We start from the raw sequence: 27,215 nt of genomic DNA, 5'->3' as shown, positions 1-27,215 counted from the left end.
ATGGGTACAAGTCTGTACAGTCATTATGATCCTTTCTAATGATGGAATTCTATGATCTGGGATATGATTAAACAAAGAGAAAGAATTTTGAAGTCTTGACCTATGATGAGTCATAATGCTCAGCCATGATCATACCTTAGATACTGTCAAAGTATCCTTTTATTCATTACTTTTAGATTCTACAATATAACCCCAAAAGCAACTCTTTTAACACCCCAACCTAATCTAGTCTCCGGGGTTCATATACAGTAAAGTAGCATAACAGACTAGATAAGATTTGGAAAAGAAGTCAAGCCTGAGCATGAATTTTGAAAACTCTAAGGTAGAATTCAGTAGAACCCAGGAAGAACTTTGAAGAATGACAGTTGGGTGAGAGGCAGAGTGAAGCTGAGAATGCTGGGAATTACCCCAACTAGACACAGCTCTCTGAACCTTGAAGGGACAGGGAGGTGGGAGGAGTGATCCTGAGGGAATTTGGTGCACTTCAAACCTAAATCTGAGGATTTTCCTGAGATTTTCAACTGCTACAATTAGTCAATCAACCTAATTGATCTTCCAACTTCATCAAACATCTTTGAAGATACAAATACAGCTATTACTTCAGTTGGCCAAGGAGTCTGGACTCCAATAGAAGAGGGCCCTTGAGGGCCATCCAAAATCTGCTTGATCCTTGAACTTTATTCCCCCTTACCTAGTTATAATATATAGGATAGGAGCTAACTGGGGTTTGGGACAGATAACTGTGATTGAAGCTTGTTATGTTGATTTTAACAGAGATATTTGGGAAGCTGAAGGGATGGCCAGATATCAGTAGCAGCTGGACTCCTCCCCAACTGACAGGCCTGAGTGAAGAGGGAGGGGCATAAACTGGCTCAGTGCTCCTTCTCCCCCCTCCCAGCAAGCAGTTAGAAATCAGTTGAAAATGGAGGTTTGGTCTGATAATTTCTGGGAAGACTAGGCAAAGCTATTCTCCTTAAGATGTTTACTTTTCTCAAATTATTTCCTAACAGGTTTGATTAGGGAAGATAGAAGCTTGATGTCTAATAGCTATCAGGGACAGAATGAGGATCTGACTTCTTGGGCTGGCAACTGAAAGGAAACAAGCTTTATAGAGGTTGTGATTATCCCCAAAATAACAGCCATGCACAGCTAACCAAGGATAAAGTTTTACTGATAAAAGAGGAAGGGGAAGGAAGGGAGGGGTTTCAAGGATTAGGATAAGATCTGGGAAGCCCTGAACTGTTAAGTAGAAACAGTCCCTCTCCCCAGGAGGGAGAGGTAATCTTTATAACCAGCTTGCCCTCAAATCCTATAATTATCACTTCTAATATCTAAAATAACTAAGTGGTAACAATTATGCTATTGCAGGAAAGGTCTAGTTCATCTAAACAGGCAAACTGCAGAGAAGAACCAAAATGGCTATTGCCACAAGGCTCCAAAGCAATAACTGGGATCAGCAAGCAGAGAGATCTGCTCACCTCAACCCCCAGGAACCAACTGCCCTCAACTGCCCCTCACCCAGAGTTCTCCAGGGGGGGTCCCCTGGAATTCTGGGTGAGGCTTGGACCCTGTATCTTGCAGGAATTTCACCCTACCATTTCCATGTTACAAGCTACAGAAGAAATCCAGTTTCTGCTCAACCCTGGGAGAAAGTGAAATAGTCTAGAGCAGGATATATCCTACAACCTTTATCCCTGATTATCCCTTCCTTCAATCCTTTCCCTTATCCTTTGAATTTGTTGTATACTTAAATAAACCCCTGTGAAGTTATTATTAGACAGAACTGGAATAGTGACTTTGAGGTGGGAGGTTTCAGCTTGTGGTTAGAGGATGGAAGTAGCATAACACTCCATTTTGGTGGGAAGTCAGTTTGGGGGTCGGGGGAGGCTTGTACCCAACTAACCTAGCTCTGGGTAATTGAGGGGAGCCACTTGGGTCTCAAACAACTCATAACATCAACCTCAGTCCTCTTATCCCCAGCACATCCATTTTAGGGGACCCCCTTCGCAAGTTACACCCCAAGAGACTTCCCAGTAAGGATTGGGGAGTGAGTAGCTTTGCCTCACATTCATTCAGTCGGGAGGAGGTTACCAGAGCACACCCCATCAGCTACCCCTTCTTACAGTAGGAAACAAGGATGACCCTTTCTTTTTCATCCTCATTGCTTCCACCCTAATGTAAGCTCGCATTAGACTAAACTTGACTACATAACAGGTTCCTAAATGTTCTCTTTATCTCTCTCTGATCTATTCCTACTAAAATTGCCAAAATAAAGTATAAACATCCAACTATCTCAGTCTGACATACAAGGTCCTTCACAATAAAGCTCCAAACTATTACAAGGAAAACAGCAATGTACAATGAAAAGAAAATGGATTTAGATTCAAAAGACCCAAGTCCCATTCCTAGTTCTACCACTTCTTGTCATGTGGTTTTAAGCAAATTACTCCACCTCCTGAAGCAGGGGTCGGCAACATATGGCTCTCAAGCCATATCTGAATTTTTTGAGGACCAGATATGGCTCTTTCTGCAGGAGCCATAAAGTCAATTTTTTTCAGGCACTGTTACAGGAGCGCACACTGTGAGCACTGTACGGCTCTCACAAAATTACATTTTAAAAAATGTGGCGATTATGGCTTTCATGGCCAAAAAGGTTGCCGACCCCTGTCCTGAAGCCTCATTTTTCTCATCTATAAAATGAGGCCTTTGGGGTAGATGATCACTTTGGTCCCATCTAGCTCAAAATTCTATAATCCTTATATCAAATCTGGCCTCAGACACTTCTGTAATAAGGAAATCGCATTTTTAAATATAGAGAAAAGTTGTGCAAAGCAGGATGGATGAGTGGAACATTCTTGGAGCCTTGGAACTCTGCAAGTGAGACTCAAGGGTCTGAGTCTGTTGGTTGCTGCCACTAGAGAGGAAGCTGGTATTTTTGTACTCCTCAAGGACCATCCCATCTACTGTGTGGCCTGGAGCTTAATTTGCAGTTTGGAAGGTAGACTTCGAAATGTGGACAGCTCTTGGTTGGAGACCCTTTTGGAATTACTGGCTGGTTTTCATCTGGGACCTTAGGACAGCCGAGGTCACCGCTGGAGGGACAAGGACCCAAGGAGTGAGATCCCATCCTGCTTGGATCTAGTTAGTTTTAGGGTTTTAGTGTAGTGATCCATTTCCCTTGTTTCTGGTTCATAGTTAACCCCAGTTAAGGAACCCCTGTTTACCCATTTCCCAAACTTCTTTACTTTAATAAATTATTGTTTCCTGCTTCTTGTCTGTTCTCCTTAACTCTAGAAGTACCTTAGTTAACTTATATAAGGTTTTACTGTAATTCCCCAGCTGACTTGAGTCTGGCTCACTGCTTACCTGATTTAACTGCCATTCTTCCATATAGGTGTTACTCATTTCCCAAGTCCTGTGTTTGTGGGTGTAAAGGTGAGTCCCCATTGGTATTTGTTCTTAGTCAGTTATCCCTTGCCCAAGCAGTCCTCCTTTTTCCCTTTCTCTAAACCCCAGTGAACTCAGTGTTTAATATTACCCATAAAACTTCTCTAGTTGTGTGACCTTGGGCAAATCATATAGCCTACATTGCCTAGCCCAGTGATGGGCAAACTATTCCCCAGGAGTCAGATCCAGGTCATAGTTTTCCCATCACTGCCTTAAGCAATTCCCTAATCACTAAGCCCTCGAATGCAGATGTAGTGATTAGGGAATTGCTTAAAGCAGTGATGGGCAAACTACGACCTGGATCTGGCTACCGAGGAATAGTTTGCCCATCACTGGCCTACCCCTTACCGTTCTTCTGTCTTAGAACCAATACACAGTATTGATTCTAAGAAGGAAGATAAGAGTTTAAAAGCAAAAAACAAAACAATTCTGAGATCTTATAAGCAAGGAAATTCAGAACAAAGAGCCACCAATTAGAGAAGAGAGAACTCCCTCTAGCCTCTATTCCCACAGAGCATCGGACCTGGCATCAGTCATAAATAAAGGAATTCCATAGGATATAACATGTCTTCACTTTAATGAGCTAAACAAGCTGCAGGGATTAGAGCCCAGTACCCCAGAAAACCACTAGGCACAAGGAGAACAAGAACTAATGGCTAAAATTGGCCAGTTTTAGAAAACAGTAGGTAATTTAATTAAGTTGGTTGACTAATGAGCAAAAAATGAATAAAATGAGAAGATACAGTTATAAAGATTGTGGCCGTATGCAGGTTTTATGTTAAGTAGAACCAGAACAAAATAAATTTGCTGACCAACATATTTTTTCACAATAAACTGATTTTGTAGCAGCTCAAAGCATACTATATATACTTTTTTGTTGTTGCTATTGTTCAGATATTTTCAATCATTTCAACTTTTCCTGATTCCATATGAAGTTTTCTTAGTAAAATTACTGGAGTGGTTTGCCATTTCCTCCTTCAGTTCATTTTGGAGATAAGGAAGCTGAGACAAACAAGGTAAGTGACTTGTTCAGGCTAATAATAAGTACCTGAGACCAGATTTGACCTCAGAAAGATAAATAAATCTTCCTCACTCCAGACACAGCACTCTATCCTTTGCACCACCTAACTGCCCACATTATACATATAAATATACATACACAAATACATACAAAATTTAGGATTGTAAAAAATGATCTTATATTTTTAAATAAATGTAAAATTTTTAAACTTTTTTTTAAGTTCCAAATTTTGTCTCCCTCTCCCTTTCCTCACTCTTCTTTAAGAAGGCAAGCATAGGTTAGATGATATAAGTTATACATGTGTAGTCTGTAAATGGAATTAGCTCATCCTCATTCTTTGTTACACTCTAGCCATCAGAAATAATGTCACCCCACCCAACTTAAAATTAAGTGGGATTGGGAAGGTCTTTTACCCACATGTAATAGTAACAAATCAAAAAACAAGTGACTGCCCTTTGGGCAGTCCAAAATAGTGTTGAGGCTGCCATTTGTCCACCTGAAATTGGAGGTGGATGCAGGAAGTGATGAAAGATGCTATCTTTTAAATATGATGGTAACTTCCTGTGGAGGCAGTTGGCGCTTTGAACTTGGTGTTAAAAGATCTCTGGTGAGACCTCAGACTGCCTCCCTCTGAATTGTCACATGGGTAAGTTAGGCTGACTTCCTTTCTCCTCCCTTGGTGTTTCTGGAGGCTCTGGCCTCAAGGAGGCCTCTCTTGCCTCTCTAATTGTAAAAGGCCTTGTGGCCAGAAGCCTTGCTTAATTAAGCTCTGTGCTCCTCTGCTGGGGCCTCTAAATTCTTATCCGTCCAGGCCAGAATTTTCTCTCTCTCAATTTCCCTACCTTCAATCTTTCTAATTGTAAATAAACTTCCATAAAAGTCATCCTGACTTGGGTCTATTTTTAATTTGAAATCGAGTTAATCAGATTTCTGGCGACCATACCTTAAATATCTAGTTTCCCCTCTTACAGTAGTCATACAAAATATATTTCCATATTAGTCATGTTGTGAAAGAAAGCAGAGACCAGAAAGAAAACAAAACAAAAGCCATGAAAAATAAAGTATGTTTCAATCTGCATTCAGCTTCCATCAGTTCTTTCTCTGGAAGTAGACAGTATTTTTCATCTGGAGCCTTTAAGAATTGTTTCAGATCATTGTATTTGCTAAGAATAGCCAAGTCATTCACACTGATTATTGTACAATATTGCTGTTACTGTGTACAATGTTTTCTTGGTTCTGCTCATTTTACTATATCAGCTCATTTAGATCTGTCCAGATTTTTTTTTAAAGTATCTTGCTCATCATTTCTTATAGCACAACAATATTCAATCACTCATGATTTGATGGGCATTCTCTCACTTTCCAATTCTTTGCCTCCACAAAAAGAGCTGCTATAAATATCTTTTCTCTTTTTTTATTCTCTTTGGGATATAGACCTAGCAGTGGAAGGCACAGTTTTATAGCCCTTTGGGACATATTTACAAATTGTTCTCCAGAATGGTCATATCAGTTCACATCTTCACCAACAGTGCATTAGTGTCCCAATTTTTCCACATCCCCATTAACACCTGTCATTTTCCTTTTCTATCATATTAGCCAATCTGCTTTGTGTAAGGCAATACCTCAGATGTGCTAACAAATGCTGCTTAAGAGGAAATGAAACTTTTCAGAAACCTTCCCACCTCCTACCTTCCCTATTACTGTTGAGAGCAATGGCATCTGCACAGTCCCTAAGACTCAAAACCTTAGTGGAACTTCTCTCCCACTGGGTAGCACCTTTGACTTCTCTAAATCTAACCTGTTGCCTGCTGATTTCACCTTTGCAGCATCTTTCATCTGCGATGCCTTCTCTACTCTGACACTGACCCCTTACACTGTCTAATGCAGACCCTCATCACCTCACAGGTGGACTATTTCGATAGCCCACTAGTGAGTCTACCTGCCTCAAATCTCTTGACTCCTATCCATTTTCCATTCAACTATCAAAGTGATCTTCCTAATGGGAAGTTGTGACCATATCATTCCCATATTCAATAAACTTCAGAGGCTCTCTATTGCCTCAAGGAGAAAATACAAAATCCTCTATTTTACATTCAAAGCCCTTCCTAACTTGGCCCCCTCCTCCCTTTAAAGTATTCCTACACCTTACCCCCCAATATATGCCCAAGTGTACCCAATATATATCCTTCAATTTTTTAAACAATAAATGTATGAATGGGAAAGATGGACTAATCATAGAACTTGGTCAAAGGATAAAAAATGGTCAGCCTAAACACTCAACTGGTATTCCTTAAATTTAAGAAAAGACCTAAAGACCCTCCCTCACACCAGGTGGATCCTCTGTTGAGGATCTATGGAAGAAGAGAAACAGGAATCACCAAAAATGAGAAAGCAGGGATGTTTGGAATGTAATGAGTACCAATGGAAGTAAAAATCACATAGATGAGATCACAGATCCCCTAAAGTACAAGCATCAGTCAGGTATCTATATATAAGCAGGTACTTAATAAATACATGCAGCATTAGATTAATGGTCTATAATGGCATCTCATTCCCATAAATACTTACAGGGCATATTCAGGTAGAAGCAACTTGTTCACATCAAACACTTCTTTGTTCTTCATTAGATATACTGAACGCAGGTAAGATACAAAACACTGTAATGAGAATGTTTAAAGTATTATATATAGACAAATGGGGAAAAATAAAAATTTTAAATCAATCCAAATGGACATATTTGATGGGTACCTCAAATTTGATGCACACAGTAATGGGTAACATTAGAAAAGCATAAAACGGCTTTATTTATACAAAAAAAATTTAATCCCTCCACAAAAAGTGCTAGAAAGATGTTTAGAGGTAGCTTCAGTTCTTAATCAATAAAAGTTCTGAACACCTCCTTTAACTCATTATAAGTGACCAGAAAGATTGTTATTTACCATCAGAGCCAATGTTAAATTTCATTAATCAAAACTTAATATTGGTCAGAAAAATTCACTTTTTAAATGTTTTCTTCATTACTATAACTCTTTATTAAATTATTAACTTCTTGTATCTTCCATGGAATTTGGGAGAAATACCTGTGAATGGTATCAAGTCCATATAAAATCATCTTCTCACTAAATTCAATCTTCCTCCATACTTCCCCAGTTCAAGTGAAAGCATGATTTTCATTGCAAGCACACAGGATCCAAATAACAGTGTATTCTTTTACTCTTCCCTCTCCTTCACCCCTCATCAGCTGCTAAGACTCAGTGATTCTATCTCCACAACTATTTTCCCATTCACGCACCGATCTCCATTCTCACAGCATAATTAGCATTGTACAGCCCAGCTCTCTTGGCTAAAGATCCTCTAAAAGCCAAAAGGTTCAGGCTCTTCTCGCTACTCACCTCGATTAATACAACAGCCCCAGTTGGTCTTTCTTCTTCTTCTCTCCCTACTCTAAGCCCTCTGACCAACAACTAACATATTCCTAAGTCACAGATGCTTCCCCAGTTAAAAGTCTTGGGATCTCCCTATTGCCTCTAGGAGAAAATGCAAGCTGCTAACATTTAAAATCCTCCAAAATCTGGCTCTAGTATGTCATTCTGGATTTATTTCATGCACACAACCTTCCATCTATGCCAGTTTTCTAGCTATTTCCTAAATACATTACATCTCTTCTCGCTATGTCAGTAACTACGATTGAGGTCAGTTCTGAGGCAGAAAAGTGAAAAGGGTTAGGAAACTGGGGTTAAGTGACTTGCCCAAAGTTACACAGCTAGGAAGTTTCTGAGGCCAGATTTGAAACCAGGAACTACCAGGATAGGCTCTATGTCCACCAAGTCATCTAGCTGCCTCAAATGTTACTACTGTTATAATCCCCCTATGCCTGAAATGAAATCCCCTCCTCACTTCCACATCTTAGAATCCCTAGCTTCCTTCAATGCTCATCTCATATACATAAAGTACTTTGTAAACTTTATAATGCCACATAAATGTTATATTATTGTTATTGTTATCTTTTATAAGAAGAGATACCAAAGGGGAAGGGGGGTGGTAAGGAAAGAGTATGGGTAGGAAGTGTTACCAGAACTGAGCACTGAAGGAAGCTAAGGATTCTAAAATGTGGAAATGAGGAAAGGATTTCATTCGAGGCTTATGGATGATAACAACAGTTAAGACTTTTATTTAGGATTTTAACGTTGGCATGCACTTTACAAATACTATCTCATTTAATCCTTACAACAATCATAACTGAAACAGAGGATAAATGACTTGGATTTGAATGCCAATCTCCTTGACTCCAAGTCTAGAAATCTATCCTCTGTTCCATCTAATAATCTTGCAATTATTTATCAGCATATATGTTGTATTCTCCAATAAACACAGGGTCCTCAAGGGCAGGGCCTACATGTATATGTATATATACATATAAAATGTACTTGGCAAAGTATTTTCTATTAAGTGAAGAAGTGGCACAATATAGAAGTCCGAAATTGATTTTCCCTGAGAGCTAACAATCTAAACTTTAGAAGCCTCAATGAGATAAATAATACTGAGAAATAGTTGTGCAAGTAACTTATTAACATCATATTTAATTTTCCTGTTATTTTCTTTTTCCTCCTTCATTCTATTCTTTTTCTTTCAAGCCTAGTACTTAATTCTGTCTTCAAACTAATCTATACTCCACTTTCTTGCCCATGAATTATTTCCATTTCTCCACACCCTCAAAAAGCAGGAATTTGGTGATTATTTTTTCCCTACAATTGTTCTTTGGGACTTATGTTAGCTGCTTGTCAGTTTTGTTCTATCAAGATTATCCTCAAAAACTAAAAAGTAATTTCTATGAAATTTAAGAGCCTGCTATGGGTAGGAATATTTTAGCGTTTCAGTAGTCTATACCCATCACTCAATAAACAGAAGCACTTATTTCATTGTGCCTTTCAGTGTGTTCAGAACTTTTTGTTCTGAGACTTATTTGCAGAATTCAGAAACCTATGCAATAGCATTTTCTGATATTCCATATTTGTTGATTCAGTTATGAATGGCCTCGTAGGCAACAAATTTTGTCCCATTAAAAAATTATATGACTATTTAATTTTCTAATACATACTGGAATCTATTTCTTTAAAGATAATTTTTCATACCACTTCCAAATCTCCAAAATAAATTTAACTCCTACCTAGTTTTGCTTACTAGATAAAACTCATAATTCTGACAAATGTACACTCTTGAAATATATTTATCTATTCAAACGACTTTTACTTTATATTTAAGTTAAATGCACTGAACTCAATAAATTCCAATTTTGAACTTTTTGAAACTAAGAATAAGAAAGTAGAAATCTATCCAAATTTTGCTTCTAGAGATTAGGGATTGTGAGTAAATTTTAACATGATTAGAATGAATATACAAGAAATTATGTTTATTCATTAGTCAAGTCCCATAATTAAAAAGTCACATTGACCTGAGACTTCATTGAAGTAGAACTCCCCAGTGTGGGAACAACATCTGCTAAAGCAGTCCTATAACTGTTCTGCAATTTATAGTCTTAGACTTGGAAAAAAAGCCTACAATAGCAAATAGTAAAGTTGTCAGCATATGTCTGACTCCAATGTCAACTCTGAAACACTATTACCAGGTTGCATTTCTATAAAACTATACAATGAAGTTAGTCTTCATACAAAAAAAAATTTTTAATTAAAAAACTGACGAGGAGTCACTTAAACTCTCAGTCTGTTTCTCACCTGTGAAATAAAGAGGATGGACTAGGTTATTTCTAAGATCCTTTCCAGATCTAAATCTAGGATTTCATTATCCTGATTCCCACCTAAAAAGGCCTAACCACTTAAAAATGGCATCTATTCAACAGTGCCATTCCCATTCATACTGTCAAAGTCTTTTTAGGTTAGTCTTTGCTGAGTGCTCAGAAGGTGCTTGAAAAGAGAATGATTTAAATATCAAAGAATGTTGTATTGCTCTATTGTACATTTTTATCTGAAAAATTATACCTTCCCCTCAAAAATAATAATAGTTAATACTTATATACTATTACAAAGTGAGCAAAGTGATTTAGAAATCTCATTTTATCCTTATAACCCTTATAAGGTAGGTGTAGGTGATAAAATCCTTATATTTCACAATTTTGAAAACTGGGACAACAGTGGTTTAGGGACATTTCTAGGGTCATACAGCTGGTAAGTATCTGAAGTTGGAATTTAACTGGGATCTTACTGACCCTAAATCCAGCATTCTTATTCACTGTGTCAGCTAGGTATCTTTGTCAGAATTTATATAGCATTGTAGGGTTTGCAATGCACCTTAAATATGTTGCTTCATTCTAAGAACACAAGTTCTAAGTTTTCTAAAAATCTTATGTAAATATAATACAACCCAAATAAGAATAAGACAAACTTTTCAAGATTTTAATTTCATTTTCAAAATAAATTCCCAATCAAACCTTTCATTTGATTTTCAAATGAGTCAATACATAGTGTTTCTGTGAACTTTGACAATTCTATTATAATTATAAAATACCTATTCCCATTTTAAGTAAGTATATTGTTCAGTTGTGTCTATCTCTCCCTGACCCAGAAGACTAAATGGTCTTTGGCATTTTCTTGGCCAAGATAGTGGAATGGTTTGCTCTTTCTTTTTCTAGAGGATTAAGGCAAACAGAGATTAAGTGACATGTCCAAGATCACACAACTAGCAAGTGTCTAAGGCCAAACTTGAACTTGGATCTTTGTGACTCCAAGCTCAGCATTTTAACCAATGAACCACCTAGGTGCTTCCAATTGTAAGTGTATTCATTTTAAATAACCTTTTTTTCAGCTACCAATTATACTCAGATAAGTAGTTCCTATAAATAACATATTAAGCAAAAAATATAGGAAGTCTGCTCTTTGGAGAAAGCAAACTATTCATGGTTGGCAGCATAGCTCCTCATCCATAAAATAAATTACTCTACCCCATTATTCAAGCTGTTCCACTTGCCTGGAACATCCCCACCCAACCTCTACCTATGAAAATCAAACCTGTCCTTCCAAACCTAATGCTAATGGATTTCCATTAAGCCCTTGAACTCCTAGAACTCTGTAAGTATCATTCTTATAGCACTTGCCACTTCTCACCTTACAACTTTTAAAACTTAGCTCAAGCTTGTCTTTCCATAAATACATGTTTTTCCCCTTTGTACTTTCTTCAGTCTGTCCAAATTAATGCATCATGTTCCAACTCCCATTTTCGTACCTTTGCACATACTGTCCCCATGTCTGTAATAGACTCCCTTCACCCATCTTTTAAGAATCCCTAGTACCCTTCAATGTTCTACCCAAATGCCACCTCCTGAGGCTATTGCTATCCATTTCCCCTTTGCAGCACCTCTCATCTATGACCCCTTCTCTCCTCTAACACTACACTCAAGTGCACCTGGTTTACTGCAATGGCCTACTGGTGGGTCTGCCTGCCTCAAGTCTCTGCCTACTCCTATTCCTGTGATAGCAAACCTTTTAGAGTATCATGCCCACCCCACCCAGAGACAATGCCAGCCCTGCCCCCTGCCCCCCCTTACCCCAGACAGGGGAAGGAAAAAGCACTCCCATTGGGCTGCTGGGCAGCAAGGCAGGTGATGAGAGGCTCATGTAGAGAGAGGAAGGAAATTGGCCCAAGCATTCCTCTCCTCTCCAGCTCTGCACTACACTGTGAGCTCTGCTCCCCTCACACCTAGCTCCTCTCCAACCCTACCACAGGAATCACCTTCACCACAGACTCAACCTAATGCTTTCTGTGCTGCCCCCAACCCCACCCTGCCCCCAAGCACTTTACCCCAGACAAGAAGGAAGGAAGCTGTGTGGATAGAATTTTGATCCCCAGGACCCTCTTACCCAGCATCCCATTTGCATGCTCACGCTGAATGCAAACACTGAGTACGTACATACGTAGGATAAAGTTCTGGTTGACCCTGCCTCTTCTCTCTCTTCCCCTGATTACAGCTATGGAAGCTGGCTTTAAGCCAGGCAGGAGAATTTACTCATGTGGTCTTATTTTTGTTAGATAATTAGGTTTTTTACTTCTATTTTTTATTCCTTCTACTTCATGTGATTATTAATAAACTTTATAAAATTAATATTTTCAGTTATTGATATTGATTTAAACCTTATAAAGTGCTGCCATTAGCTGCTGGGCAGGGGGTAGGGGAGTGAGGAATGTCCTCAGGTGTGATGGAGAAGGGGAAGGGAACAACTCTGCCCCAGTCCCTCTGGCTTTCTAATAAGGACCTCTGGCAGGCTAGGGCAGGCATGCCCAGAGAGAACTCTGCATGCCCTTTTTGGCACCCATGCCAGGTTTGCCATCCCAGTTCTATTCATTCTTTATTCAGTCACGAAAATGATTTCCTAAAGCATAGGTACAACCAAATCACACATACCCTCCACTCAATAAACACCATTGGCTCCCTATTGCCTCCAGGAGGCAAATACAAAATACTTTGGCATTCAAAGTCCTTCCTAAACTAGTTACCTCTTACCTTCACAGTCTTCTTTTACATTACACCCCACATATTTTCTCAGATCCAGTGACAATGGCCTCTTGACCATTCCACAAACAAGACAATTCATCTCTCAGGTCTTGGTATTTTTCTGACAGTCCCCCATGCCTGAAATGCTCTTTCTCAGCCCACTCCAACTACTCACTCTCTAGATTCCTTTAAGTCCCAACTAAAATCCCATCTTTTACAGAAAGCCTTCCCCAAACCCTCAATTCTAGAGCCTTCCCTATAATAAGTACTTCTTATTTATTCTATACAATACATAGTTCATTTTTAAATGCTGTCTCCCCCTAGAGATTGTAAGCTCCTGGAGGGCAGAGGCTGTCTTTTGCCTCCTTTGGTTTCTGCAGAATACCTGGCAGATAGTAAGTAGCTCATAAATGTTTGCTAATTGCTTGACTGATTTCCCTCAACTATTTAGTACTTCCAGACCCAAAAATTATCTCCTATAAAAGCAGTTAGCTGGTGAAGTAGATAGAAAGTTAGGCTTGGCGTCAATGAGACCCAAGTTCAAATCCTGCCTCAGATATTTACTAGCTATGATCATATTGTTAGTCAAATCATTTAACTTCAATCTGCCAGTTTCCTTATCTACAAAATGTGGGAAATTACAGCATTTTAGATCCCAGAGTTATTATGTGGACAAAATGATATAAAATATATATTAAGTGTTATGAAAATCCAAAAGGACTATAAAAATGTAAATGCTTATTATTTATTTTGTATCTGCTTACAGGTGTGTGTATGTGTGTGTGTGTGTGTATATATATATATATATGTTCTCTCTCCCAAAGAGAGCATGTATCAAAAACAAGAATTGTTTCTTTGGTTTTTTTTAATTCCCAGAGTCTAACACAATGCCTGGCACACAGCAGGTGCTTAATAAGTGCTTGTTGATTGAGTTAACCCCATCCCCACAAAGAAACTACATGCTCCTAAAGATCTATAACTTGACCATGGTTCCCTAAACAGAGTTAACACTCAGTAAGTGCTCAAGGAATAAAATGATGAACAAATAAAAAGAGAAAATGAAACCACAAAAAATTAATATTGTCCAAAACTACTAGACAAATCACTGCAGGAAGCTAAGCAACCAGGAAAAATAGAAAAAAGTGGCAATAAATAAAGCCTCATCCCTAAAGGGGTATGAGACAGTATGATAACCAGGGAAATAAAAGCCAGTATCTAAAATATAAGTGGAAAAGGGGAAAGAAAGAAATAATTAGATTGAATCAAATAAAATCTAGCAGCTAACTAGACTCCTTCTGGAGATCCACACAGAGAAGATAGGTAGGGGTTTCTTTTAGCATAAAGGTATGACAATTTATCTTATTATCTTCTAATTGTGAATAGAAAGCAGCTGATAAAAACAGCAGTTAAGTGGCACAAAAAGGCAGGAAGCTCAACATAAATAAAGCCTCATTCAGGAGCTCTTCATGAAGCAAATAGCCTTAACGATGCAAAATGGCCACAAGACCTCCCGAAAAGAATGACAAGAGGACTTGGGCACTGGCTTCAACAAGTAAAAGGGACCAGCTTCTACAAAGTACATAGGGTTTCTACCAGGGAATTGGTAATAGCTTTTTCTGCACAAAAAAGCAAGGTGGCTTTAATCTAGAAAACTAAAGGAATACAGGAATTACTCTCTATATTCCCACTTGAAAAGGTCCTTGAAAGGCTGGAGGAAGTACAGTGAATGTGCAATTTTGTCAGTATGGTCATTCTCTATATTATGGAGATAGGAACCCATAGCATGCTAATTTGTCCAAGCCATCTCATTAATTTTTGATATAGGAGTTCCTCTCTAATGACATTGTAAGTATACTAGCAGAAAATTCAGGCTGTCCACCTGTTATGCTTCACACCTGCCAAAAGAGCAGGCCATCTTATATTTATATATTTCCCTGATAACATCCTTTGCTCTATTTCTTTTTCAAAGTTCTTTATTTGATATATATGCTGCCCCCTACTCATATCAACCACAAGTCTCAATGTAATATTCATTCCTCATTATTCAGATGCTATATTACTCCCAGTGGAATATCATTTTTTTTTAAAGTTCCACAACATGGCACCAAAGGCAAAAAAGCACACAGCAGTCCCCACCAAGACAGTCAAAGGCTATAAAAAAGCAAAAAGTCAGTGTATACATACCTAAATATACAATAAAAATAGAGGAAAAGCCAAATCTTGCCTACCTTCAGGTGATCTAAAACATTATGATTTCATATTCATAATCAGGTTTGAGCAAAATTATCTCTGTTGTTAGACTCTGATATAATTTTAATATATATATTTTAAATAAATTGAATAAATAAAAGTAATTTGAACTTATTCTATGAGACCATGATTCAAAATAAGGTTCCCTTTAAACAAGGAACATAATGGAATTCAACTTGACATAAAGCAGGTGCCACAGAATATTGAGATACTTTTCATAGCTCCTAAAACCAAAACAGCTGTTGTTCTTAAGCAATTTCCATTATGTTCAACTCTTCATGACCCCATTCAGGATTTTCATGGCAAAGATATTGGAGTGGTTTACCACTCCTCCAATTCATTTTACAGATGAGAAACCTAAGGCTGAGTTAAGTGACTCTCCCAGGGTCACACAACTAATGAGTGTTTGAGGCTGAATTTGAACTTGGGTCTTCTTGACTCTGGACTCACTGTTCCATCCACTGTACCACCTACCTGCCTCAGAAAACAAAATTACCATTTCCTAAAGCACTGACTTCTTACTTTACATCTTGAGAACACAAACATTTACATCATAACAATCACAGAAACTCAAAATATTTGAATGTGGTTATTCTAATTAAAAAATTACTCACCCTTTGAGCCCGTTCTTTTAAGTCTTGATCTTGGGCTAAAAATGCTTCCAATTTCTTCTGTATATCTATAAGCTTTTCTGGATTGATTCTAAGTAATAAAAAGAAAATAAAAGTTAAACAACATCATTTCACTTTCAAAAGAGTGTCTAAAGAAATGAATGGTTATTTTCTATTATATCTATAATTTTTACATGCATGAAGCTATTATTATTCATTGAACCTGGTTTAACGGAAATTTACTGGGTATAAAATTCAATCCCATTGGCTTTTGTAAATGATTCACAAAAGGCACACTGATCTTAACTTTGTAAAAACATAAACTAAAGTAATCCTAAAGTAATTCTCAAGCTTTTCTCAATGCTTTTCATATAAGCACTGAGATTCCCCCAGACTCAGCTCCAACTTCTTTTCAAGGTCACTCAAGTTATTTTCTAGTTTTTCTTCAAGGTGAGCTTTTAGTTCAGCTTTGAGGTCAAACAAACTATTATTCTGTTTCTTCCTGAAGAGGAACAGGCAAAATGCCAGGCCTCCTATCAGTATAAGTACAGATAGGAACAGCTATATAGAGCCACTGTGAAATATTCTGTTGGATAATAAGCCATTTTAGATAGACAAGAAACAGCAGCCCAATCTGAACTAGACTGCCCAGTATCATATTTAATCTGTTAATTTTGTTTGCAATCCTATTTTCTGTCAGTAGATGGTACTGTTTAACATAAAGGATCAACAGCTGTAACAGAATTAACTGCTAGGAACTTGACATAGGGATAGTTGTTTCAGTAAAAAGTAAGGGAAATGAGCAGAATATTGAAAGGATTAATCAAACTCCTTCCTGGCTGCCTTAAACTTAATATTTTCTAAATCTTGTGTTAAAATCTGTGAAAATAGGGCAGCTGGGTAGCTCAGTGGAGTGAGTCAGGCCTAGAGACAGGAGGTCCTAGGTTCAAACCTGGCCTCAGCCACTTCCCAGCTGTGTGACCCTGGGCAAGTCACTTGACCCCCATTGCCCACCCTTACCAATCTTCCACCTATGAGACAATACACCGAAGTACAAGGGTTTAAAAAAAAAAAAAAAAGACTAAAATCTGTGAAAATAAAGTGGGACTTTCCACGCCTTGGGGCAAACAACACCATGTCTATTGGGAACCTTTTCAGGCGAAAGGTAAATATATTTCTGAAATCTTCATGAATGGGTATTGAGAAAAATGCTGAACACAAATCTACTACTGTGAAATATGAAGCCATGCTAAGAATAGAGGAGATAATTGTGAGTAGGCTTGGAACCACAGGATGTCTTTTGATGACATGATTATTTACAGCCCTTAAATCTTGTACAAATTTATAGACAGGTTTTCCATTTAAATCTAATTTGTCTTTTTAACAGACAAGATTGGTGTATTATATTCAGATTTACATGGAATTATTTTTTTTGTTCAATTAAAGAATTTATCACTGGAGTAATTCTCTCAATTGCCTCTTTTGATAGGGGATACTGAGGAACAGAAGAAGGTGGTCTACCTTTTGTTTAGATTTGCCCAGTTACAGCTGATGTGAGTAAGCCAACATCAGATGAAGATGTGGCCCAGAGAGATTCAGATATATCACCTGGTATTTCAAAGGTGGGAGGTTTGTCCACCTCCTGAGTGTCTAAAAGAAGTACAGGGAGCAAATTTAAAGATTTCTCAGGCAATTTTAGCATCATAGTACTGTCTTGAGAGCATGCTATTGTTGTTCTAAGTTTACATAAAAGGTCTCTCACTAATAAATTTATAAGGGAATCAGCATTAATAGAAAATAATGTTCTAGTGATCGGGGTCCCACAGATACCATTTGAGGGGAAAGCTTTGGGACCTTCAGAGTTGCTACTGATATCCCTACTACATTTAGAGAACCAATGGAATCACAATCAGAATCAGGTGTACTCATCAACACCCATCTGGAGGCTCCAGTATCTAAGAGGCAATCATAATACATATTTCCAACTTTCAGAGTTACATGCAGTTCATTATTATGTGGGGGAGAATGAACTGGGATAACTGATATTAAGATATCAGTGTCTGGGAAATCAAAGGTTTCCCTCTCTGATTCCAGAGTCCTTTCTCCCCTTCAGACCATCATAAAGGTCCTTGGCTATTTCTCTGGGTTTCCTCTCATTGAGGGGGATTTCCATCCTGAGTATAGCGTGGGCAAGCCCCATTTTGAATATATTGTTGTAAATTATCATTTGCCTCATTTGGATTACTTTCCACTTCTTAACCAGAACATGACTCCTACTGAACAAAGTAAAGATGCTTCAAGGCAAAAACCACAACTGAAATTAATTACTTCTTGGGTTTATAAAAGACTAGAGACTAGGATAAATTCCCACCACGAGACATTTAATGGAAACGGCACTAATAGCTAAAATTTCTATTTTTTTAATCTAAAAAAATTTTTTTGGAATATTTTTCCATGGTTACATGATTCATGTTCTCTTCCTGCCTTCTTCTCTCTCCCCTCCTGAAGCTGACAAGCAATTCTACTGGTTTATACATGTCTTATTACTCAAAACCTATTTCTGTATTATTTGTATTTATAATAGAGTAATCTAAATATTTTTAATTTTTTATTTATAGCTAATATTTCTAAAGCATTTACTACGTGCCAAGGCACTGTGAAAAGTGCTTTGTAATTTTTATCGCATTTGATACTCATAACAGCCCTGGGATATGGATATTATTACAAAAAAAAAAAAAAAAAAAAAAAAAAAAACACCTTACCTTCTGTCTTGGAATCAATATTATGATTGGTTCCAAGGCAGAAGAGTGGTAAGGGCTAGACCAGGGGTCAACAATGTATGGCTCTTTCTGCAGGAGCCACAAAGTCAATTTTTTTTCAAGTGCTATTACAGGAGCGCACACTGTGAGCACTGTACGGCTCTCATGAAATTGCATTTTTAAAAATGTGGCGTTTATGGCTCTCGCGGCCAAAAAAGGTTGCCGACCCCTGGGCTAGACAATGGGGGTCAAGTGACTTGCCCAGGGTCACACAGCTGGGAAGTGTCTGAGGCCAGATTTGAACCTAGGACCTCCCGTCTCTAGGCCTGCCTCTCAATCCACTGAGTCACCTAGTTGCCCCCAGGTAGGTGTTATTATTATACTTACTTTACAAATGAGGAAGCTGAGGCTGAGGTTTTGCGACTTGCCCAAGATTACAACTAAGATTGGATTTGAACTGAGGCTTTCCTTACTCCAATCTGGGCACTGCATCCAATGTGCAATCTACCAGTTTTATAAGCACAGTTACTTTAATCTCCAAAAGTCTGAAATTCTTTTTCAAATAAATAATAACCAACTTCCTTGGTTTTAAAAAATAGTTTTCCCTACCTTGAAATTAAGAATAATATATTAAGGGGGCAGCTGGGTAACTCAGTGGATTGAGAGTCAGGCCTAGAGACGGGAGGTCCTAGGTTCAAATCCAGCCTCAGACACTTCCCAGCTGTGTGACCCTGGCCAAGTCACTTGACCCCCATTGCCCACCCTTACCACTCTTCCACCAAGGAGCCAATACACAGAAGTTATAGGTTTTAAAAAAAAAGAATAATATATTAAGTCAATTACCTAAAAAGTATCATCTATGTCTGTCTGCTCCTGAGAAGCTTACATTCTGGGTACAAACAATATGTATATACATAAGTATATACAAAAACAAATTAAAAAATAAAAACTAAGTAATTTAGCAAGGAACGCATTCACGGCTATGGAAATCAAAAACGTTCTCAACTAGAAGGTGGTATTTAAGCTGAGCTTTGAAGATAGGCTTCAAAAGCAAAGCAATAGGTTATAGAATATAGTGGATGAGTAAAAACAAGGTTAATTTGGCAGAAACAGAGAACATGGGGGAAATAATATAAAGGTAGTCAAAATATAGGTTGCTTTCATGTTATCAAGAACTTTAAACATCAAACAAAAAAATCTGTACTTGAACCTAGAGAGAAGGAAAAAATACTGAAGAGGAGAGTGACATGTTCAGAGCAGGAATATCATGATCTTCAGCAAGGACAGATTGAAGAAGGGACTTGACAAAGATAAATTCCTTGGAAACTATTACAAGAGTCCTTTTGAGATGTGAAGAGGGCCTAAAATAGACTGATGATGGTGTGAGAAGAGAGAGGTTGTAGCAATAAGAATCAACATCTGACAAATCATTGGAAATGTGTTATCAAAAGATCAAATATTCAGAGCTCAACTGGACCTTAATGGTCACCAAGCCCAATCCACTCAACTGAGTACAAATAACCCCAGAGAAGCTAAGTTACTTGCCCTGAATCACCCTGCTTCTAAGTGTATGATGCAGATTTCTAATCCAAGGAGAAAGTGAAGGTAACCAAGAAATTCTGAATCTGTATGATGAAAGGAAGAATGGTATCATTCTTGAAAGAAATAGTGAAGTTAAAAAGAGGGATAGGGAAACAATGAGTTGTTTTAGGTATATTGAATTAGAAATATTTTCTGGATATCTAATTCAAAATATCAAATAGGTAGTCAGTGTTGTGCTACTGAAACTAAACCATACTTCAAATCTATGTAACCCTACATTTTTCAAAGAATCGTTACATACATAATTATATCCTCTAATCCTCACAAAAATGTGAGATAAGAAAACAAAAATAATACATAGATCAAAGAATATGGGAATCAATGGGAAATTCTGGAACCATTTCATTCAACTCTTTAATTTGAAATATGAGGAAAATGATGTCCAGAATAATAAAGTGATTTGCCTAAGAGAGCTGGTAACTGGAAAAGCTTTGAGGAGAACTCAGGTTCCATGACTTCTACTAAAGTTCTTAACACTATAACATAAAACCACACCCCTTACCTATATAATACTTTAAATTCTTCAGTGCTTTTCATTTAACTATCTCATCTGATCTTCACAAATTTGTTAGGTAACCAGTCAATTTATGTAATGCAATTTATAGACAAGAAAACTGAAATTTAAGTGAAGTATATATAGTACATTATAATCTATAAATCAGAAAGTTTAATGGTAGTCTTAAGGATGATGACAGTGAATACTGTCTACATCTACATACTATTTTAAGGATTAAAAAGCACTTTAGTTACATTTTTTTATTTAAATCTCATATAGTGTAGACACTATAACTACCATCTACATTTTCCAGAAGAAGAAAATGAGGTTCAGAAGACTTAAGTAACTGGCTTGGGGTCACACAACTAGTATCAGAGGCAAGATTTAAGACAGATTTTCCTGACTCCTGGATCAGCACTCTTATCGACAATAACAATAGAATGCCTCACATAATAAAAATGCCTCATTTTACTCAACAGTTTTAATCTCTTACCCAAACCTACCAAGAATCACATCCGAGACCTGAGTTTAATCATTTTTTCTGTGCCACTTTCTGATAAAATATTAAGGGGGAAAATATTCCCAAAACAGACAACAGTCAGGAAAAAAAAAAGCAATGATAATTAATTATTACAAAATTACTACAGTAATAATAGCTTAACACCTTCAGTTTTTCTAATTTCAATATTAAGGAATAATAGACATTTCTTACTTGATTTCCTTCACAGGAACTTTCCTCTGGGAAAGCTGATGAACCATTCCTTTTACTTCAGAGGGTAGTAAAATTAGCAATGACTCACCACCTTCCTTATACCTAAACAAGTAAAAACAAAGAGAGAAAACAAGACTTCACTTCATTTTATTTTTATATTAAATTCAAGCATAACAATGTATAATGAAGACTCACAGAAAGACAAAACAGTTAGTTTTGCCTAACATAAATTTCAATACACATTTTCAAGGAAAAAGTCATGATTGCCACCATTTTTTTCAATTTGTAGTCAACAGTCAGAAGTCCTGGTGACTATATTAATTTTTTTTAATTACTGAGAAACTATATGCTCAAAAAATTATTCACTCAGCGATTAAATGCCCAGTGATTAAGCATCTGTAGTAGGCAAGGACCTTTTCCTAAGCTCTCTGGAAGAAATATAAAGGTTTATCTGGAGTTTATAGTCTGACATGGAGTTTAATCTTAGGTCACTAGGGAGCCATCATAAAATAAGTCATTAATTTTAAAGATTGGGAACTAATTAGTATCTTTACTTCAAATATTTAAGTACCCACAACATGGAAGGCATTGTGTTAGAAAGTAAGAAGATAAAAGCAAAACAAAAAGGCCTCCCAAGAGCTAGAACAATGTCTATAAAACAAGAGAGATCAATGTGTTCTAGGAAAATTTGGGAGAGAAATCACTAACATCTATGGGGAAGGGAGCAAGGAAGATAAAAGATAATCAAGAAAGGCTTCCTAGAAAACGATAGCACCTGACACTGAAGAAATAAATAATTTTAAAGATGGAGATAAGGATAGTTACCTTCTAAGCATGGGAGACAACCTATACTAATACAATGAGGTGGGAGATTGAACAAATTTGGAAAATAGCTAGTAGTCCAGTTTGGCTGGAACAGAGAACATGAAGGAAAAAAATCTGAACTAAATCTAGAAAGGTAAATTTTTAAATGTCAGAATAAGTCATTTAATCTTAATGAGGCTTTTCTGAGCAAGGGAGTCAGATAATAAGCTCTGTGCCTTGGGATGGTTATTTTGGAAGTTGTGTTGGAAGGGTGATAGAAAGAAAACCCTTAGAAGGCTCTTACAGTAATCTAGAAAAGAAAGGATGATATCTAAAGCAAGTACTAAAAAGTAAACAGACACAAGAGATATGAAAATGAATGATTAAGGAAAGGGTCAAAAATGACAACAAAGGTTACAAACCTGAGTGAACTAAAATGGTGAGACCCTCAACAATAAATTGGGGAATTTCAATCATGTATGAGAAGAAGATGATGTGTTCATTTGGAACATGGTGACTTGAGATACTGTTATTTTGGGAGATTATAGATCTACTAGCCTATTACTAGGCTATAAACAGATGTAGTTGTTGGGAGTTGGGGGTTGAGTTTGATGGACTAGTAGTTGAACAGACTTGAGATAAATCTTCTATAAAACTTATTTATTATATTTACTTCTATAGGAACAGTGATAGGAAAAGGAAATTGGACATATTGAAATAGGAAGTTTAGGAATTATGATTCCCTAACTAAATATATCTTAACTAAACCAACCCCCCAAATCTGTCCCATGAGGGACTTTCTTCTCACTTGACCAAAGCCAAGGCTAACTTATCTACACTTACTGCCTATCTAATCTCCAAATTCTGTCTTTATATCTACACTAAATATAAACTTAATAAAAAGAGAGGAATAAGTCAGATTTCTTTCCTGCTGCTCAGATGAAAAAACAGTTTATAGTTCTCAGAAAACTTTTTCCACTTAAACAACTCACTCTTTCCTGCCATCTACTGGACCAAGCACAGGTACTGCACCCAATACTCTTCTTATGTCTGATAAGACATGTTTTCAAGAGATAAATTCACCAGAGGTTCTCCCAACTCACAGAGCAGGCTCTTTGGGCAAACTTCCTTATTCAGGACCACCCAAAGAGTGAATCAATTGGCCCAACTGTCTTTCTCAAAGCTCCCTTAGAAAATTCATTTTAACCATCATCCTTCTGTGAAAATTCCACTCCAAATTAAAGAAATCCAAGCCACTCAACTCTCTCCTATTCATCTCTCAATAAATTTTGTCAATTAACCCTATTTCTTACTTAACTCTTAATTAACTAACGAATATTCTACTACAATACCAACAGCTTATCCAAAGAGAAATGTTCAACAAGTAACTGGCAATGTAGGATTAGAGTTCAAGAATTCTCTATATGCTTCAGAGAGAAAGTGGTTCTTGAGTTTAGTCTTGAAGGAAGAAAATGATTCTAAGACTGGAGGTCTGTTTTCTGGTTAGAATGTTTAAGAACAGCTTAGGCAAACTACATGGAGGAAGGAGATAAATGCTAAGTTTAAGGAAGAGCTAGTAAACCAATATACTTAAAAAACATGGTTACTAAAAGGGAGTTTTATGAAAGAAGGCAAAAAAGGTAGGCAAAATACAGAATGTTAATGGCCTTGAAGGACAAGGTAAAGAATTTACATTTTATCCTATGGGAAATGGGGAAATTAGGGAATAATTAAGCTAACCTCATAAAAAGAATAAGAAGTAGATCAAACACATCATAGGAAACAGTAGCTCCAGCAAAGAGAAAAACCTACTTACTCTCCAAGACAAATATAAGCTTGAAGTTAGGGAGAAAGGAAGTGAAGGAATTCAGGGGAAGTAGTGTCAATTTTCTTAATCAAGTAGTATAATAGATCATCCGATAGGATAGGAAGAAATATGTGTCATTGGAAATCTGAGAAGATAGGAGGTCTGGAACAGTTGCCATGAAGAATAGCAGAGAACCAAAGATAAATATTACTATACAACAGTGAAGATACAATTGAAGTCAGGTAACAAAATTATATTTTAACTTCTTCCAGAAGTATTTAATAGCCTCAAGCAGAGAAGTTGGATAGTGGGGGTGATCTAAGATTGAGGGCTGACATGAATGGCAAAAGGCAAAAGGCAAAGGCAAAGGATTTGATGGCAGAGGGCAAAACACTGTTGAACTGGTTAATAATTATAGGGTCAAGATTGAAGTAAACCCATGAAGGAGGTAATGAAATGAGCAAAAAGAGAGGCTTGGAGGCCACAAGAGAATGAAGAATGAATGTGTGTGTTCATGAGAAGTAAATATCAGATTTCAAGATCATAGAGGTAGAACAGCTTTGGATGATGGTAAGGTCTAGAGAAAAGGTGTCAAACATGCAACTTGTTGCCTACATGTGATCCTCAACACACCTGAACTAAATTAGAATATAATTAAGAAATGTTTTACAAAATAAATAAAAATATAATAAAACACAGATAACATCACATTTTAAAATTAAGTCAACATGTGGCCCATAGGGATCCTAATGTCCAGATTAGTGTCCTCTAGTACTATTTGATTTTGATGCCACTGATTTAGGATATGGCGGTCTATATGGTTACCCACAGTATAAGTGGACTTGCAGGACATGGGAATAGAAATAGTTCACGAACTAAAATATCAAAGTATTTTATTACTGTCATTCATAATGAGTACACAAGATAGGAAGGAGAAGCTATAAAATTGAACTCTAGGTCAGTTTCTGAACTATGTGAAAAAAGAGAGTGAATTACCAGAAGGCCAATAAATAAACAGCAAAGACACTCTTCAACAATGATGAAAATGACTCACGTTTATATAACACTTTAAGGCTCAAAAAGCGCCTTCCTCACAACAGCCCTGAAAGTTAGGTAGTACAAATTTATCTCAGTTTTATGTTTGAAGAAACTGAGACTCTGTGTGGTTACATGACAACGTGAGGTTTTCAATAACCACTTAACTTGTATCTGAAGTAGAATACACTTCCCTAACACGTGACTAATTTCAGTATTCCAAACACATTACAGTGAAACTTGAGATAGAATGAACCGCAAAAGAGAATTCTGAAAATAATGGCATAAGAACATTCACACACCTCACCCAAGTAAGTAAGTAACTATTTAGTGTCAAAATGCAACTTTTCCTCTGCAAAGTTCTACATCAAAGAGAAAGAAAGACATTACTAAAGTCAAAATAAAGATGTAAACAGAAAAGATAGCTACTTCCTTTCCTGTTGCTTAGCTTGAGCTCTTTCATATTTATTAACCAATGAAATAGGAAAGTTTCACATTATCTATTATCTAGATCTCTGGGGCAGCTAGGTTGTACAGCAGACAGAGTGCCAGGACCAGAGTCAGAAAGCCTCCTCTTCCTAAATTCAAATCTGTACTTACTAGCTGTTGGACCCTGGGCTAGATACCTAACTGTTTGCTTCAGTTTCCTCATCTATAAAATGAGGTGGAAAAGGAAAAGGTAAACCACTCCAATATTTCTTTAAAAAAAAAAACAAAAAACAAATATGGTCATGAATTAGAAAAATCATGATCTACACAGCATTGTGCTGCCTGAAATTAAAAAGCTGCTGTCCGTTGTTAAACATTTTTGTCCAACAAATAAAAGGAAAAGAGAATTCAATGTATAAGCATTTATTTAGCGCAAACCATATGCATGATACTGAGGAAGTCTGCCACTAAGACATAGTTTCCTAATAAAAACATCTCTTAGGATATTCAAAAGAATTAGCTCTGGTAGGAAAATGAATATTCCAGGTAGCAAAGTATTTCTTTTATAGAATGTATCCAAGGAAGAAAATTTTGCCAGCTACTGCATTATCCAAAAAAACGGCATGTAAACTTGTTCAGTAAAATTACTCCCATAACACAGGTCATATAACAACTTGGAAGAAAGGATAAGGAGAAACTCTGATACCTTCCCATAAAATCTACCAGTTCTCATCCTGACTTAATGTGTAAAAACTGATGCATATTTGTTTTTGTTTTTAAACTGAAGGGAAGGAAAAAGGGGTAACCTAAGATAACACAAATCTCAAATTAAAATGTTTCAATACATAGCTGGCTCAAGTTTTTTTAAAATATATTTTGTCTTCTGATGGGGAATTACATTTTTTTTTATTTTTTTAAAACCCTTACTTAGTATGTATTGGCTCCAAGGCAGAAGAGTGGTAAGGGCTAGGCAATGGGGGGTCAAGTGACTTGCCCAGGGTCACACAGCTGGGAAGTGTCTGAGGCCAGATTTGAACGTAGGACTTCCCATCTCTAGGCCTGGCTCAAACTATCTATTTCTGTATGAATGAGTTCAATTGCCAGAAGCCTATGCCAAAAGGAATGTGACTTATCCTGGCAAAAGAGAATATTACAATGTTTAATCTTCACTTACTACCAATTATGAGGTAGAACAATATCTCTGAAGCAAAACTACATTACTTATGTAGACAAAAAGATCATCAGTATGTAAATCCATGTGATAGGCATGATAGGGAAGTTTCAGAAAAGTGGGAACATCACTGACCTAGATTTGAAAACAAGAGGGAATCGAGTGTAGGAAGCCAAATGTCACTGCTTGACTCTTTACAGACACTATTATGTACAGATGATATCACAATCCAAAAAGTCACACTCACTTCACAGTAACCACAAACTCCTAAAGAAAAATAAAATGGCCTTCAAGATTAAAGGGCCAAATCTGTTTACTTAAAATGCAGAACTAGTTTTTAAAAATGGGGGGATAGGGGTTGGGATTAGGAAGGAGTGAGATTAAGGCTATCACTAAGTTCCCAATGTTTGAAGTCTTTCAAACCAAAGCAGAACACTGCAAGGTCAAAATAAGTGGTCTTCTAGATCTTTAAAAAAAAAAAGAAAGAAAAGAAAAAAGAAAAGAAGAGGAGAGAGGAGAGAGGGGAGAGGGGAGGGGAGGGAGAGGGAGAGGGAGAGGAGAGGGGAGG

The 27,215-nt window shown here is 37.1% G+C and overlaps 1 protein-coding gene across 1 annotated transcript in view; it reads right to left on the bottom strand.

The window, feature by feature from the left end:
- The window catches only part of DDX10 (DEAD-box helicase 10), a 286,236-nt gene that overhangs the window by 203,452 nt on the left and 55,569 nt on the right, over positions 1 to 27,215 (bottom strand). The window contains exons 11-13 of the mRNA XM_044669140.1: positions 21,402 to 21,503; positions 15,836 to 15,923; positions 7,037 to 7,125 (exon numbers count right to left, since the gene is read on the bottom strand). Coding sequence (XP_044525075.1) covers positions 7,037 to 7,125; positions 15,836 to 15,923; positions 21,402 to 21,503 — 279 coding nt within the window. The remainder of the gene's footprint in view (positions 1 to 7,036; positions 7,126 to 15,835; positions 15,924 to 21,401; positions 21,504 to 27,215) is intronic.

This window comes from Gracilinanus agilis, chromosome 3 (genome assembly GCF_016433145.1).
Source record: "Gracilinanus agilis isolate LMUSP501 chromosome 3, AgileGrace, whole genome shotgun sequence".
NCBI classification, from domain to species: domain Eukaryota; kingdom Metazoa; phylum Chordata; class Mammalia; order Didelphimorphia; family Didelphidae; genus Gracilinanus; species Gracilinanus agilis.
This window is presented reverse-complemented; position numbering and strand designations above follow the sequence as displayed.